This window comes from Orbicella faveolata, unplaced genomic scaffold (assembly GCF_042242905.1).
Source record: "Orbicella faveolata isolate gen_17 unplaced genomic scaffold, um_ofav_v1 contig_12, whole genome shotgun sequence".
NCBI classification, from domain to species: Eukaryota; Metazoa; Cnidaria; class Anthozoa; order Scleractinia; family Merulinidae; genus Orbicella; species Orbicella faveolata.
Window position 1 is genome coordinate 14,314,798 of NW_028301539.1, and position 16,354 is coordinate 14,331,151.

At 39.5% G+C, this 16,354-nt stretch overlaps 2 protein-coding genes across 2 annotated transcripts in view; one reads left to right on the forward strand and one right to left on the reverse strand.

Moving 5' to 3' along the window:
- The window catches only part of LOC110052324 (oxysterol-binding protein 2-like), a 158,326-nt gene that overhangs the window by 128,467 nt on the left and 13,505 nt on the right, over positions 1-16,354 (forward strand). The window contains exon 15 of the mRNA XM_089283800.1: positions 6,672-6,766. Within this exon, the coding sequence (XP_089139926.1) occupies positions 6,672-6,766 (95 nt within the window). The remainder of the gene's footprint in view (positions 1-6,671; positions 6,767-16,354) is intronic.
- Positions 4,130-5,770, reverse strand: LOC149116786 (uncharacterized protein KIAA1958 homolog). Its single transcript, XM_089283799.1, has one exon. It carries the CDS (start codon positions 5,733-5,735, stop codon positions 4,380-4,382), a length of 1,356 nt encoding a protein of 451 aa, XP_089139925.1. The 5' UTR covers positions 5,736-5,770; the 3' UTR covers positions 4,130-4,379.

The following is a 16,354-nucleotide window of genomic DNA, read 5'->3' on the forward strand; positions in this document are numbered from 1 at the left end:
GTTGCCTCGTGGTGGAGCCAAGTAACTAAATTGGTGACATTTTCTTCTTTCTTTTCACATTGCATCTCCCTGCCGAAGTCTGCATTATCTTTCGGTTCAAGTTTCGACAAGAGTCTGGACATGAAGAATGGCACTTCAGAGGCTTCTTGAACATGACATCCATTGTCCTCAATGTCACTCACAAATACGGATATTGAGGTGGCGTAATGAGCCAGACTCTTACGATCGCTTCTTACAGCACCATAATTATTGATCTCAGCCAGGAGCTCATCCATCAGCTTCCTTTTGTCCGCGAATTCAATGTCGAGAATCTCCCACGCTCTATCTATGTCCTTGCAAGTTTTCACTTGGTCTGTCCACCAGGACCCCTTTGGCATGGCTTTACGGAAGGGCTGGAGATGTTCATTCTTGTCTTGGTCATATTTGCTCATCCAGTGGTTGAACTCATTCTTCCAGGTCGCGTATGTTTTTCGGGACCCGTCCCATGATGGAACTGACAGCCTTCTAAACCACTTACTTTCGGTTTGGTGGCCATATTTTGTGCCATTTGTTTTACTGCTTCAGCAACTGCTCCAAGGACTTCAGTGCTTTCAGAGGTATTTTGCAATTGAGAGGCACTGAGTTCCTTTTAATAATGCGCATATTTTTGCAAAGTTTCCAAATATCTTACTTTGATTTCATCTCCACATTTCAGATTCTCTGCTATTCTTTCGTCTTCTGAAGTGACACCGTCTTCGACAAATCTGTCAGCAATGGCCTCTATCTGCTTCTTAATGGCCCTGTACTTTGACTCAATCTCGTTAAATATGGCTGCTAACAAGTTCAGTTCAGGTTTCACAGAATAAAGTGCTTCAAATTCGTCGAATAATTCATTAAGTGCATGTATAGCGTGATCTCTTTTCCCAGAGAGGGTCTTGAAATCTATCTTGGGCGGCATCGTGATGCGATTAAATTCTTCTCGTTCTTACAGTGTTCTTTTCCTCAGCCTCGTTTTCATGCAAAATATTTGATATGAGGTGTCTCACGATCCTCAATCTTGGAACTAAACAAGGCGGTACTCATAAACTCTTAAAGCAAGAACGAAAGTAAATCAGAAAGCCTCTACCTTTGTCTGAGAAGTCTTGCCTTTGACAAAGTCAAGGTTTTCAAAGACGGTCGGTTGCTCCTTTATGCTGTCAGTTGTCCTTATTTCCCTGTCATTTTGACGTGCTTCTCGATGACGGGTTGACCTTTGGTATGTATCTTCATCTTGTGTAGAATTTTGACTGTTTCGCACCACGGATCAGGGTACTACTCGAATTGAAGACACACCAGGAAAATAAAGTCCACGGGATCTACCAGTTGTTTTGAACTAGTTTAATCAGCACAAGCTGGCTAGTCAACTGAAAGCAAAGGCATACATGTGGGTTGACTATAGCAATTCTAAAGAATCGGATCTAACCTAAAAAACGAAACAGCAAAAAACATTCTCCAACATATTGTCAATATACTCAATTCTGTAAGACGTAATCCCGTTTAAGACGTGCTATTTTCCTACTTTTGTACAAAGAGCACAAACACACTGTTTTCGATAAATGGATTACTTTCTACTGATCTCTTGATATCCTACTCGCACCAATCCACGAACGAGAGCTGTAATCCGATTGGCTACTGAAGCAAAAATGGCGGGAATCTCGCGTGTTCGGTTTTATCACTAAGAAAACAAACATAATGTCTAAAAATAAACAAAACTCTCAACGAAGTGCAAAACACAGGCTTTCATTAATGAGGAGATAGTGTGAAGAATGAACACACCGGAGTAGGGTAGAGTGAAGTAGAGAGAATAGAGCACTGTTCTCTTTGCAGTTTATGTTGTTCACAGTTGTTACCAAAGATATAATGATAACATTTGTTTTGATTTCTCCACTGTATTTCGATTTGAATATTGTGCATTGAGAAGAAAAAAAATATTGAAATAAAACTGTTCGAATTGTTTTCGGAACATGTCTTCTAATTCAATTTTTTTTCATCCGCCACAGCATACAGTGTACCACTTCGAATGCACTTTCATGGAGTGGTCAACAGAAGGACGATTAATTAATATAAGGGAATTAGAGAAGTGCCGCAGGGACCGGATTTCCATAATGTGAAATGTATGTCTTACAACCTGAGCCGTGAACTGTGGTTGTGTACAATATTGACGTACTACTGTGATTGTCGATATATAACACATTGTGAACCGTGATTTGGTTTCTGATATTGTTTTTCAGTTCATTTGGCGCGAGCTTGCCGGCGTCGTGTATAGTGACAAATCCGTACTACGTTACGTTCTACATATGGGCTTTTGTAGATCATGCTATCATTTTTTCCCTGCATTTTAGCGAGGCAAAAGGTCCAGAAGTATCAAGCATTATTCCAGCATTTTAGTGGAGTTTCCTCGAATAATATTTTTTCAGAGAAAATAATAATTTTGTATTAGAAAATGGATTTCAAATGCCACCTTAATACAGCCGTGTTGAGAATGAGGAGCAGTCAGCGGTTAAGAGTCAAAGGCGGCCATGTTTGTTTTCGCTCACCTGTGACTCTGTTGTAAATAACACTCCTGTACGTTTCGAATTCGTCTTTAATTCTAACGATTCACTTAAAACCAAAATAACAAATACAGAAATTAATAAATACGAACTTAAACTTAAATAAACTGAAAATACAACAATACGAAAAACAGCAAAAAATAGAAAGGAAAAACGAGATTACTTACAAGATCTGTACGGCACTCCGGAACTGACAACGACTGAATACAACTAAAAAACTACAACGCTTTAAAACGGAATTTTGAACTAAAAGAATAAACTTAACGAGGTTACGTGATAAACAATAGACGATTACATAAAACAACGTGAAAAAACTAATTTGCATTTAAAACTGCACAAAAAGGGTACTTCAGCTAATAATCCTGACAAGGCTGACATGTCACTGCCACAGAGACTACAGAATGGGCAATGCAATAAGTTGTAAGAGTAAAGGAGGAGTGAGGACGCGTAACCCTGCAAACTGAATGTGAAAATGTCCTGCTTATTTTCCGTAAAAGGTGATCTGGACCGCTCATTTAACACTTGTTTTAGTGAAAAATATAGAAAACGGTAACTCAAACTTAACTCAAACTCAACTCAAACTCAACTCAAACTCAACTCAAACTCAACTCAAACTCAACTCAAACTCAACTCAAACTCAACTCAAACTCAACTCAAACTCAACTCAAACTCAACTCAACTCCCAGCTTGGTAGTTATGTTATCTCACACATTGAAGTCTGGCAACTTTTCTCGTTAGTGATGGCATTGAACATTCACGAAAAGGGATTTATTTAAACTCAAAGAAATATATCAGAATATAAGAAAAAGTGAAAAAGATGAAACATTTTGGCTCTCCAAGCTTTTAATTTGGCGCTAAAAATGGGTGTCCCATGTTCGTCAACTCACTCTTTGATCGCTGTCGCCAAGAGGATGATAAGTTGTGTCACTTTGAACAAAATAAGCTGTTCTTCGTCGACTTAAATGTAGAATGCTCTAGTTAAACATTGAAAGTTGATAAAGTAACTTAGCATTGTCTGTATTTTTTGTTGGCTGCAAAAAAAAATACTATTGTCATGTCATTTTGGTAGGACAACTTGGTTTTGACGCCGCTCATACTGCGGGCGTAGCCACTGTATGCAAGGAGTGCTCCCTGAATTTGTGCGACAGAAGGTCCAATTACTAATCAGTTGTATCTATAAAAATGTCTTGTGCGAACTTCTTTAGAGCGGAAACTTCTGTAGCATTTTTCACAAGTTAAAGTCATTTTCATAAGTTCAAGCCATAAAAGCGCATGTAATTGACATGCAAATCACGTAGGTATCCAGTTACAAAAAGTTCAAATTGGATACCTGTAATTAGACACCCGCGTGATCGCGCACCAATTACGTGAGAAAATAATAGGCACGCGGAGAACCAATCACGATCAAGAATTTTGTTATATTTAACAATTATTCCATGAGACCGCGTTGGATATGAAGTGATTAATAACCAACGAGCGCGTAGCGCGAGTTGGTTATGATCACTTCATATCCAACAAGGTCGAATGGAATAATTGTTTTAGTATATTCTCAAATCGGGTTTTTGCCGCCGATTTTTATTTCAACAATTTTACAAAGCGGTGAAAAAAACATACAACTTCCGGTCACATGCGCGCCGTGATCACCTGATTATTACATCACTGAATGAGCTGAATGAAATTTGACAGCTTCACAAACGACAAACTGTGGTCAACTGTTAAACAAAATCAACCTTGAAATATTCAACCGTTCAAATGCAAGGGAAAAAGACCGCTTCGGAAGCTTTCAAGTGTTTAAATAGTGTTCAAAGTTCAGGAAGATTTTCCTGATTCTCCGCCTCCGTAGTAGTTGTGAACTTGGACATTGCAGTTGAAGAAAACCTGCGGAAAGCTTCTTCGCTCGCTTTGCCGAACCTCGGTGTTTACGAACTGATTTTGGACTAAAACTGTCCCTTCACTTTGAGGTTGCCGTTCTTGCTGGCCGTGGCATTGGTTTTCTTTCTCAGCTGCAGAGATACCAGTGCATGGGGAAGCTTCAGAGGCTCCGGCTGAGACAAAATCACTGAGAACGTGCGACATCTTCTTTTGCTGTTCTATGGATGGGCGATCATTGTACGATTCCACCGCCTGGTCTGATCTGTGTCCCGTAACAGACTTTATGTGTCTGGTTTCACAGTTATGGTCAGACAGAACTGTAACTGCTGTCGCCCTGAGGCAGCGGTTGGTTAGATGGGGCTCTATGCCAGCTCGCCTGCTCATATTTTTCAACATGTTGTCCAGCATGCTCGAGCCAACCGGCGAGTTGCAATACCAGATTTTGTCATCTGTTGGACTGAATTTCTGACTTTGGCCGTCTCTTGGTTTTTGGAAAAGAGCTTCGGAACTCGGGTTCAGGTGATGTAGGTAGTTTTTGATTGTTTTCACTGGGCACCTCTGAGAACCAGCAACGGCAAAGATCTTCGCGTCGGATTCATCCTCAGAGTCTCCAAGGCCGCCTTGATGATTTTTTGTGCTGCGCAGTGAACCAGGCTGTCGTCTGTTTAACTCAAAATACTCGACACCTCTAGGCGTTGTTCTTAGGGAGAGCATTCCAGGGTTCAACTGCCGCTGATTTTCTCTTCCTCGTCGTCCGAAGAAAAGGGTGAGATAAAACCATGCCGTTCTCTGCAGTTGGGCTGGATTTTGACTGTCGGCCGGCCCAAGTTTGCCGCTTTCAAAGAGCCTCTGGATTTGATCTTTTGACACTGCTTTCTTATGGACAACTCCAGCTATTTTACCCGTCTTTCTGAGATCCTTTACAAAGGCATCCAAAACTTTATTGGCTTCGGTAAACACAGCGTCGGAGATGATAGAAAAAGGCTTGTTGTTTGGTGGCGAGCGAAGAAAGCGATCTATGGCGGCTCGAATGGACTTCATGGATGTGTTTTTGTAATACCTCCCGTCTTTCTTCCTTGCGGAGGTGTAGAAACATTTAAGGCATTCATTTAGCTCCTCTTTGGACATGTCTTCAATTCGTTTCGAAAATTTTGTGGCAACAGGACTTGACAGCCATTCTGTAAATAACGAGGTAAGAATTTTTGTCGTTGTTACAAATAAATTATCAAAATATCGACAGTGAACGTAACAATTGTTGCTAGTTTTTGAGTAAAACTCCCACATACGTACCATTAAATATGTTCATGCCGAACTTTGTGGCTTTCTTCGTTTTTTCTGGGATAACATTGTCTAATATCTCTTGAAGTTTAGAGGGAGACAGCTCCTGAAACCTGCCAGTATCGGCCATTATGGAGAGCTGAAGTTAAAAACTTCGTGCGGAAAATTTTTAAACTTGGCGCATTATTTTCCATATTAGGTAAAACTCCGACTAATGGCTCATAGTCGGAGTTTTTGAGCCAATTAGAGAGCTAGAAATGCAATAGTCGGAGCTGAGAATATACTAAATACTATTATTATTACTCACTCACTCATGATCATTCAAGAACAAATGAACGGACAATTTTTTTTAACTAATTAGTAACACTGAAGAAAAAGAAATAAAAGCTCTTTGCGCTATCTTGTTTATTATATTAAATTTGTCCATGCATGCCCTCCTGTGTTTGAATTACGGTTTTTCATTTTCCGTTCATATTTGCTGGGAATAACCCACAGAAAATGTAGCTGTTTTCTTCCAACCTCCAATTTTCCAAAACTAATCAGTTGCTGTAAACTAATCTTGATAAGCATTTGCTTGGATTGAATATTAACATAGACCTTTTTCCCCATACGCTAGGTAAACGTGCATTCCAAGTACACTGCAGGTCCTCTCTTACTTGAGGCATGTTTGTGTCCATACTTTCAGTTCACCTATTTTTTTATCTTGGTACTCCTTCACTCTTACTGAATCATCCCTAAAACTGCAACCTCTTCTTCAGGTACAGATTTGTACTCCAGAGGCCATTTCACCCAGTTTATACAAGAAATTAGTTATAGAGCTTTATGGTTTAGTTATGTGTGTCAATGTATTATGAGGATACTATTTGTGTCTTCCTCTGTTTCTATGGGTTAAACGACCACTTGTTCAGTTTTTGCATTCCAATGTCTTGGAAAATTTTTTTTTTACAATAGATAGATGCTTCAGCCAGCGAAAAGCACCGCCTTGAAGAGAAACAGAGAGCAGCCAGAAAACAAAGGGAGTTGTCTGGAGAAGCGTGGACACCAAGGTAGGTTTTGTTACACTTCGTTTTGATTTCCAAAGGAATCCGAGTTTATAGTGGCTGCTGCCACTGAGTTTCAAGTGAGGAGGCAGCCACTATGTCATCAGTCATGTAGAGTGTAGAGTGCCTAATTTTCGGATCTTATTCGATGAGCAACCAATTTACATAAATTTAAGCTCAGTACTGCTAAATTACAATTCGAAACTAGACGCTTTGCTGCGTGTACCCAGGCAGTCGTTATACTGAGAAGCACTAGCTATATTGCAATTGAGCTAAATGTTCTGCATTTGAAGTTGTACGAAATTCAATCGAATCGATGTGCTTAAGCTCTTCTGCTTTTGATTGCATTTCTTGTCATCGATTAATAGCTTATTACACGTTTGCAGGTCTTCAGGGCGTGAAATGAGTCAAGGTCTTTATATCGGCCTATAAACGTTTCAGTCTATTTTCCTCAGCCTTTGTCGTTGTTATTTGCGTTTCCCAAGCAAGCAAGACATTTTGAATTTCCGAGTTATGGCGGTGCGTGACATAGACCTACGAACGCGTTTGTCGAAAAACATATACTTATGTCGTGATTTTTAGCCCAATCAGCAGTTAAAGCACTAGGAAAAGAGCTTATGTAAATGCTTGTTTGTTCAGTACAGATAATCAGTCGCCTAGATAGCCAAAGTAAGCTCCAGATGTTTACACTATTTTCCGGCCGCAATGTTGGCGTACTGCGGAGGTACTGGTCTCTGTAAATTTGTGCAAAATATTTCGACGAATATCTGAGCTTGGGAACACGCACAGACTTAAAAATTAGCGAAGTGTCATTTTTATTAATCTCCTATAACATCACAATTTCTTGATTTAATCCACTAAATGGCTGTCGAATAAATTTTTTATTGCGTCAGGATTGCGTGACAGTGCAAGCCAAGAATTGTTTTGCTGGGGTCAACATACATGTACATTAGTTTCTTTCAGCTTAAATGTAAAGTAATTCACTGCATGGGTTTCACTCTTGTAAAGACACATAACTCTGTTACAAGAAAATAACGAGAGAATATCGTTTAGTTCAAGATTTTATCTTAATTATACTTTACGAAGTTTCTCAGAGCGTTTTACTTAGGTGTACTCGAACAGATACATTCGTAAACAAATTCTCTAACCTTTCTGCTCTTGTTGCTCAGAAGTTCTTGAGTTCGTGCTGGGATTCTACTTGGTTCACAATCATACGATGACGCTTTTGAAGATGCTTTTTATCAAGCTGAAGAGTTGATAGCCCCGGTTGATGGCTCCTTTGGTATAACATGATTCTTGATAAATTCACTCAAAATGTTCGCTCGTAAATTGATCTCTCGTAAGTCTTGCAGACCAACCCGTTGCGAAAACGCTTAAAAAGTCCTTTAGTGTTGGTCTACCGCGAAGGGTGTGTTCGTTTGTATGTGATTTCATCGCCCTAGAAATCAAGGCATCCGTGCTAACTTTTCACGACAGCGACTTCTGTAAATTCCATGTGCTGTACGCATGCAGGGGTGACGCATGCGCGTTAGAGACCAGACGGTGATTTGTGACTGAACAAGGAAAAAAAAAAAACGGAGCCGAAATTTAAACCCAGGCCTCATTGCCTGGGTGATTACTGACTGTTATGCTTATATTAGTAACTGTGACCGAAAATTGCTCCTGTATTACTTCATTGCTTTCCAAAATGTCTGAAATGTCAGTCATCAAAATCATTTCTCCACATGAACAGATCGTCTGCACTGTCCACCATCTTGAAAGAACTTGTGGATGGTCACGTGACGGACCCGTTCAACATTGGCGAATGCTCTATTGTCACTTTCATAACCAGTCCCGTCTTCTGTGAATGAAGGTCAAACAGTAATCAGTTCAATGTTCGGAATCACAAAATGTCGAACAAATATTGGTTTTCTTTCGGTTTTGATGATTAAATAGAAATCGGTACAATGTTCGGAATCGTGAAATGTTTGCACAGATATCGGTTTTCTCTCGGTGTGCACCACCGATAATCATCTCAGAGTCATACGACAGTGGCGAATGAGGAGCGACAAAGTTAAATCTGACTACTCTCGCCACACTAATGGTACATGTAAGTAGAAATGCAGTTTTGATTGGTAGGTTTTGAGCATTAACTAGTCAACAAGGCTAGTAAAAATTTCAGGCGTGCCAATTTAGTGGAAATTAAGAAACCACAAATTGAAATCGATTCCGAGAGAGCAGAACTAACAGGAACATTGTTGACATATGTCAAGGAATGAAAAATACCAAAAAAATTAGCGAACGAATGGTGGCTATGCCAATCTGTAACTGATTAATTATTTATATAGAGATCTTTGTCAACCGCTTATTGATTGATGATCACTGTAGGCTTAAATTATTGGTTCAGCAAACAACTACGGATGCAAATGGCAGTTGTATTCTGAACGAGCAGATCAGTTATCTGCTGAAGCCAAAAGCTGAGGTAAATAATGCGAGACACTGACAAATCACGATATTTTGCGATAACTGAGTTCACTTATATTGGTTTACCATTCGATCACCAAGTTAAATCACTCTCTGACAGCTCAGTGAAGCGATCTGCCATTTTTCACACAAGCGTGTTTGCAATTAGTATTATGCATACGCAGAATATTATTTACAGCAAAACACCTTAAGACGGCACTATGCATGAGCAGACCATTATTTGTAGGCAGTTATTTGCAGGTCACTTGGTGGGTTCAAGTGAGAAAAAAATAGGTCTGCATTGCGAACTTGTGTGGGATTTCAGTCAAATAAAAGTTGATGCGCTATGGATAAATCAGAAGTTGTAGCTGTATAGTGAATATTTATACATTTTCATGATTGAAAACGTTACTCTGGTTTAAAAATGTAAAAATGTTAGTAAAAATTTTTGCAAAAGTCCCAACATTTCGGCTAAAACTTCAGCCTTCATCAGGGGAAAATGACAAGGAATTTGTAAAAAGGCACATTCTTATACTATGCAAATCAGCAAATCGGAGCTAATTATGTCCTGTCCCTTAGGGCTAAATTTAAAAATTCGTGCGGTAAATGCGTGCCATCACTGCGGTTCAGCGGATTCCTACAAGTGTTAATTTCCCATGCTTCTAAAATACGTCTGTTGCGCCAATTTGTGCTTGTACGTAAAATCTTTGAAGATTCCCAGGAGATGGTGTGGCCAGAGTGTAAACAATGTTCCGCTAAAGCTGACTTGTGCGAGTGTTTGTTTACAACCGCTTTTTGATGTTCTCTGAGCCAGGTGGAAAATTTTCGTTTCGTTTCCCCGATGTAGCTTTTGTCACAACCTTGACAGGGAATTGAATAAATTGCGCCACGAGTCTGATCTTTCAGTATTGGGTTTTTTGGTTTGGGAAATAAATTGCCGATGGTATGGTGTGGTTTTAAAGCAACTTTGATATTGTAATTGCTTAGGATTCTTTTAATCGGTTCCGTAGTGCCCTTGACATACGGTAAAATGCAGAAACCTTTTTTGTCATCCGGTGCAGTTGCAGGCATTTGTTGAGAAGGTCGTTTCGGTTTACTTGCATGAATAACAAAGCGTTTCGGGTAGCCATTCGACCTGAGTGCCGCGATCACATGTTTCAATTCCTTTGATTGTTGGTCAACAAAAGACGGGATAGCTTTTGCATGATCAGTCAGAGACTTGACCACAGCCCTTTTGTGAGCAGCCGGATGGTGAGAGTCAAATGAGAGATATCTTTCTGTGTGTGTCGGTTTGCAATAGACTTTAGTGGAGAGTTGGCCATCATCTTGTCGACAGACAGTGACGTCAAGAAAGGTTATTTCCGTTCTGTCTCTCTTTCAACCGTAAATTGGATCGACGGCTTGATATTGTTTAAATGACTCTGTAAGGCTAGCACTAGGTTGGATTTAACAGCAGCACACACATCATCTACATATCGTTTCCAAAAACACGGTTGGGAAAGAGAGGTGGATAGTGCTCGTTTTTCAAGGTCTTCCATTACCAGGTTTGCCATAACAGCTGACACTGCAGAGCCCATGGCGGTGCCAAAGATCTGTTGGTAGTGATTGTTGTTATACTTGAAATTTGTTGTCGACAAACAGAAATCCAACAGGTCCACAATGTCATCGACAGGAATGGTGGTTCTATCCTGCAAGGTGTCATCATTGGAAAGCAAATCTTTAGCAACTTGAATGGCGAGTTCCACAGGAATAGATGTGAACAAAGAGACAACGTCAAAGCAAACCAGCTCTTCATCTTCTTTGAGTGGGATATTTTTCATCTGTTCACAAAATTCCACACTGTTCTTGACCGTGAAATCTGTCTTACCCATCATAGGACTCAGGATTTGCGCCAAATGTTTCGATAGCATGTAAGTTGGAGAGTCTATGAACGAAACAATAGGTCTTAAGGGGAAACCAGGCTTGTGAATGTTTGGTAAACCATAAAAACGAGGAGGCAGTCCATCAGAACTGCAAAGTCTTTTGTAAAGACTGTCACTGATCTTGTTCTCTCGTTTAAGATTGGCTAATTTTTCATTGAGTTTCTTCTCCGTTCGCTGTGTAGGGTCTTTATCTAACACCTTGTAGGTTCTTTGGTCCTTGAGCATTTTCTGTACCTTGTCGTCATAGTCCTTGCGATCCATGACAACAGTACAGTTACCCTTATCCGCAGGGATAACGAGTCGGTCTTGGTCTCTGCGGAGATTATGTAAAGCTATGAGCTCGGCTTGTGGCAAGTTTGGAGGTGGTACGGTGACTCTTTGTAAAACCTGCGAAACTTGGGATCTTAACACAAGTTTATCGTCTTCCGGTAGTCCAGAAATACCGTCTTCAATACCGGCTATAATTTCCGCTGTTGGTATTTTCTTTGGAGCTAAGGCGAAGTTCGTGCCTTTCTGAAGTGCAGTCGTTTCGGTGTTGTTCAACGGCTTGCTAGAGATGTTTAGCACCCACTTGTCACGATTACCTGTATCATCGGGCAATGAGATATTTGACTTCAAGGTGAGAACTCGTCTCTTCGAATGCACAGATCTAATCCTGCTGTACTCCTCCTTCTGCTGTTCATAAACTAAGGTCTCAAGGTGTTCAAGATCAGAGGTGGTTAAGCGTGACCTTAAGAAATCCAAAGCAAGTTCCTTTTCTCGAGTCAGTGTGCGAATCTTCTTGTGTGTATCTTCGATACGTAATTTCAAAAACTGGAATCCCACGGTCTTCGACAATTTCCAGCCTTTGGGGGTCCGAACCGGTGGTTGAATTCTCAAGCTCGGTGGAAGAACTTGAAGATCTTTGCATCGATGGTTGAAATGTAGGTGTCGGCGATGCCTTGCAGTCTTCAGCATGGTTTTGTTGAATGTGCGTGCTTTCTGTAAAGTGTCCTTATCATACTTTTCTGAGATGGACAGGACATAATTAGCTCCGATTTGCTGATTTGCATAGTATAAGAACGTGCCTTTTTACAAATTCCTTGTCACTTTCCCCTGATGAAGGCTGAAGTTTTCGCCGAAACGTTGGGACTTTTACAAAAATTTTTACTAACATTTTTAAGGTGGCCGAACACAGTTTTCGTGCACGCTTTTGCTGATGCAATTGAGCGCGCGCACAAGGATTGCAAAGAGCGATCATTTTATTTACTCAACACCCGCACTATCTGTGCTATTTTTTCTCTATCATTGAACGCAGTGTATTGATGGCTTTAGTCTTTTATTACAAAGATATGTTAGAAAAGGTAACGACGCAAAGAAACCAGCAATTCTCAGCTTTCTCTTTGTTACCGAAAGAACCCAGTTAAATGCAGCTCATGCGCAGTTGCTCGAACAATTGAGACCGATTGCTTTTGCAGAAACTTGCGGATTTCTGACGATCCAGTCGTTAGAATTTCAAGAAATTTGGCAAAAAAATAGTTCAGAAACCACGTGAATGATCTATCGCAAAAAATCTGAATTTTGACATAGGGAATTTTTAATAATACAGAACATGCGGTGAAAACGATTTACGGCGAATTACGAAAATTGCCTATGTCAAAATTTTATTAGAACAGTGTTGACAGAAGGGATTTAATGTCAATTCGTAGTGGGCAAAAGATGAAAAAATCTAACGACTGGATTTTTTTAAAATAAACAAAAACCATTTTTTAAGCCTTGTTTTTAACCAGCCCCGTTGCCATGGCAACAGCACACACCTTAGCCAAAATGCGAGAATAAACTCTTCTGTAGTTAACCTTGACTCTTGCAAAAAACGAGCGCCAAAGCATAAATAGCTTAAAAGTAACGGTGAATTAAGCATAGGCTCTTGAAAACTGTGTTCGGCCACCTTAAACCAGAGTAACGTTTTTCAATCATGAATCAACCACCTGGTTACAGAACCATTTTTAAAATTTATACATTTTGTCGTGTTGTAGTGATGAACGTCGAGTTAAGATACCGTAGAGTCCTGGTTATAAGATCCCAAGCTGCAGACAAAAAAATGGTTACAGGAGAAACATGTTTGGACTTAAGTTTCCAGGAAATTCGCTCCCTTAGGGTTCGGTTACACGGAACTCTACCGTGGTAAATGACCCTTTTACCATGGGAAACTGAATTTAGTGAGTATGACCAATATTTCCGGAGGTAAATTTCCCGTGGTCAATACCCATGGATACATCAAAAAGATCACATGCAGTGCCCTTGACATTTAAAGTGGTAAGTTGCATTGGTGTTTTGATGTCCAAGGTATTACGAGAAAATCACGTTTCTCCGTTTGTCATTAATATGTAACCGAAAAGGAAACATAGGCATGCAAGGCGTGCAAGAGTTTTTTGTGAAGTCTCGGAGATAGGAGTATTCATGGAACTGTTTACAGTAATGATTGGGTTAATTTGAGTAATTTAAGTATTTTCTGTTGCGATGTACATCAAGAAAGAAACTGGGAATTTATGCTGTACATACGATGTTACACGGGTGATGGTAAGATAACTAAATAGCAAGCCATAAAATGTTTGACTGAACAAACTACAGCAATCTGACACGTCTCCAAATTAATGTAGATACCATCTTATTTTCTAACAGGCAATTTGATTCGTTCTTTGATACAATCCACACTGATTTGTGTGACACGCGCACATGCATAACTCACTCAACGATCACATAGCCCTTCCAACCCCCAAGAGTAATTTTTGCTCAAAAATACTGAAGTTAAGAGAACTTTTCGCATTTTATACAATTCGTAAGTTTACCCTTTTCACACAACACAACACAACAACACTACTTCACTGAAAATAGAAAGAAAGAGAAAAAAACCTCTCTGACTCATTGAAAGTCTGATTTAATTAAATTGCACTTTAACTTGGTGCCACGCAGTCTTCAAAGAACAATTGATCAGTTTTTCATAATTCTGCCTTTAAAAGAATGTCATAAAATGCCCATCAAATAAAAATGTTAAACTGCTACTGCAGAGACGTAAAAACTGTCCAGAAATGAAAGCTTCTTTTTCGTTTAATATCCTGGGAACAATAGCCGATAACTTGTCAGCTCTAATTGAATTTACTCTCATATAAAAAACAAAAGTGTTAAGTTACCATTTGTAACTGAAGATAGCAAACATCTCGTGGGAACAAGTGGTGACGATTCGTCAGCTCTAATTTAATTTACTCCCTTGTGAAAAACAAGAGTGTCAAAGTACCCTTTGGTACTAAAAAATAAAAATATCTCGTTATATTTGCATGTAACAAGAACAAAACAATCGTTACCTGCACTTACTGTTGTAAACATTAGAACTGTCTCAAATCTAAATAGTCTCATCTCCTCTAAAACATGTCCTGAGAACTAGAAGCGACTATTCGTGACCTCTAATTGAATTTACTTCTTGTGAAAAACAAAAGTATCAAGTTACCTTTGTAACTAAAAATAAAAATATCTCATTCTATTTGCATACTACTAGCTCATGAACTGTTTCAAAACTCAAGGCTGATCTCGTTCATAACTAAACTCCTCAGCCTAACCCACAGAAAATGTCGAAGTAAGCCCAATATATGAATACTACTCCTCTTTTATAGAAGAATAAATATGGCCGTTCTAAACTGTATCAGCACCAAATCTTCTCACATACCATTTATCTTTACAACAAGAGATTTGATTGGCTGTTCATAGTAGATCCAATCTGATTGGTGTGACATACATACATCTCTCACTCACTCACTCGTTCACTCACTCACTCACTCACTCACTCATCCATCGACCCGTCCATAACATACCCCAACGTGCCGACTAAGAGGTATTTTTTTACAAAAAAAAAACTCAAAAATGGTTTTCCTCTGTGTGCCATTTTTGTTACCTTGGCAAAATCCCGTGTAACCGTTGTTTCACAACGTATGCTAAACATAGGCATGCAAGGCGTGCAGGAGTTATTTTTTGTGAACTATAAGTCTCGGAGATAGGAGCATTAATGGAACTGTTTACAGTAATGATTTGGTTGATTTGACAAGTTTTTTTGGTTGCGATGTACAGCAAGACAGAAACTGAGAGTTTATGATGTACACACAATGTTACATCGGTAATGGTAAGATAACTAAATAGTAAGCCATAAAATGTTTCACTGAACAGATTAATGTAGATACCATCTTATTTTCTAACAGGCAATTTTATTCGTTCTTTGATACAACCCACACTGTGATTGGTCTGACACGCGCACATGCATAACTCCCTCACTCACCGATCACGTAGCCCTTCCCCCGGGGGGGGGACTCCCTTATATGGGCTATATAGGTCTGTGCGGCCCCGAAGGGTATGGTTTTTCAGCCGTTTTGGTCGTAAATAGGGTATCGATTTTAGCTGATTTTGGTCATTTTGGTCATAAATGGGGTACGGTTTTTGCACTCTAGCCTTGATATAGGTATGCTTTAAGAAGAAGCCACTTTTCCATCGTTATCGAAAAGAAAATCAACAAAAGCCCTTCACAAATTTATATGTTTACGGTAATTTAACATTGGTTTGAACTAGGGAGCTAATTATAACGCAGGTCTGAAACAGGGTTTTGATTTGAGGGTCAGGTCGTAAATAGGGTTTCGAATTTTTGGTCAGGTCATAAATAGGGTAAAGAATATCGCAGATTTTGGTCATAAATAGGGTAAGGGTTTTGGGAAGCGGACCGCAAAGCCCCAACCAATTTTTCTGGGAGTACCCCCTCGGGAGCCCTTCCAGCCCCCAAGAGGAATTTTTGCTCAAAAATACTCAAGTTAAGAGAACTTTTCGCATTTTATACGAGTCGTAAGTTTACCCTTTTTACACAACACAACGCAACAACACTACTTCACCGAAAATTGAAAGAAAGAGAAAAAAACCTCTCTGACATGTTGAAAGTCTGACTAAATTAAATTGCACTTTAACTTGGTGCCACACAGTCTTCAAAGAACATTTGAACAGTTTTCATACTTTTTACCTTTAAAAATATTGGACTGAAAAGAATGTCATAAAATGCCCATCAAATAAAAATATTAAACTGCTACTGCAGAGACGTAAAAACACTCTAGAAATGAAAGCTTCTTTTTTGTTTAATATCCTGGGAAGAATAGCCGATAACTTGTAAGCTCTAATTGAATTTACTCCCATATGAAAAACAAAAGTGTTGAGTTACCATTTG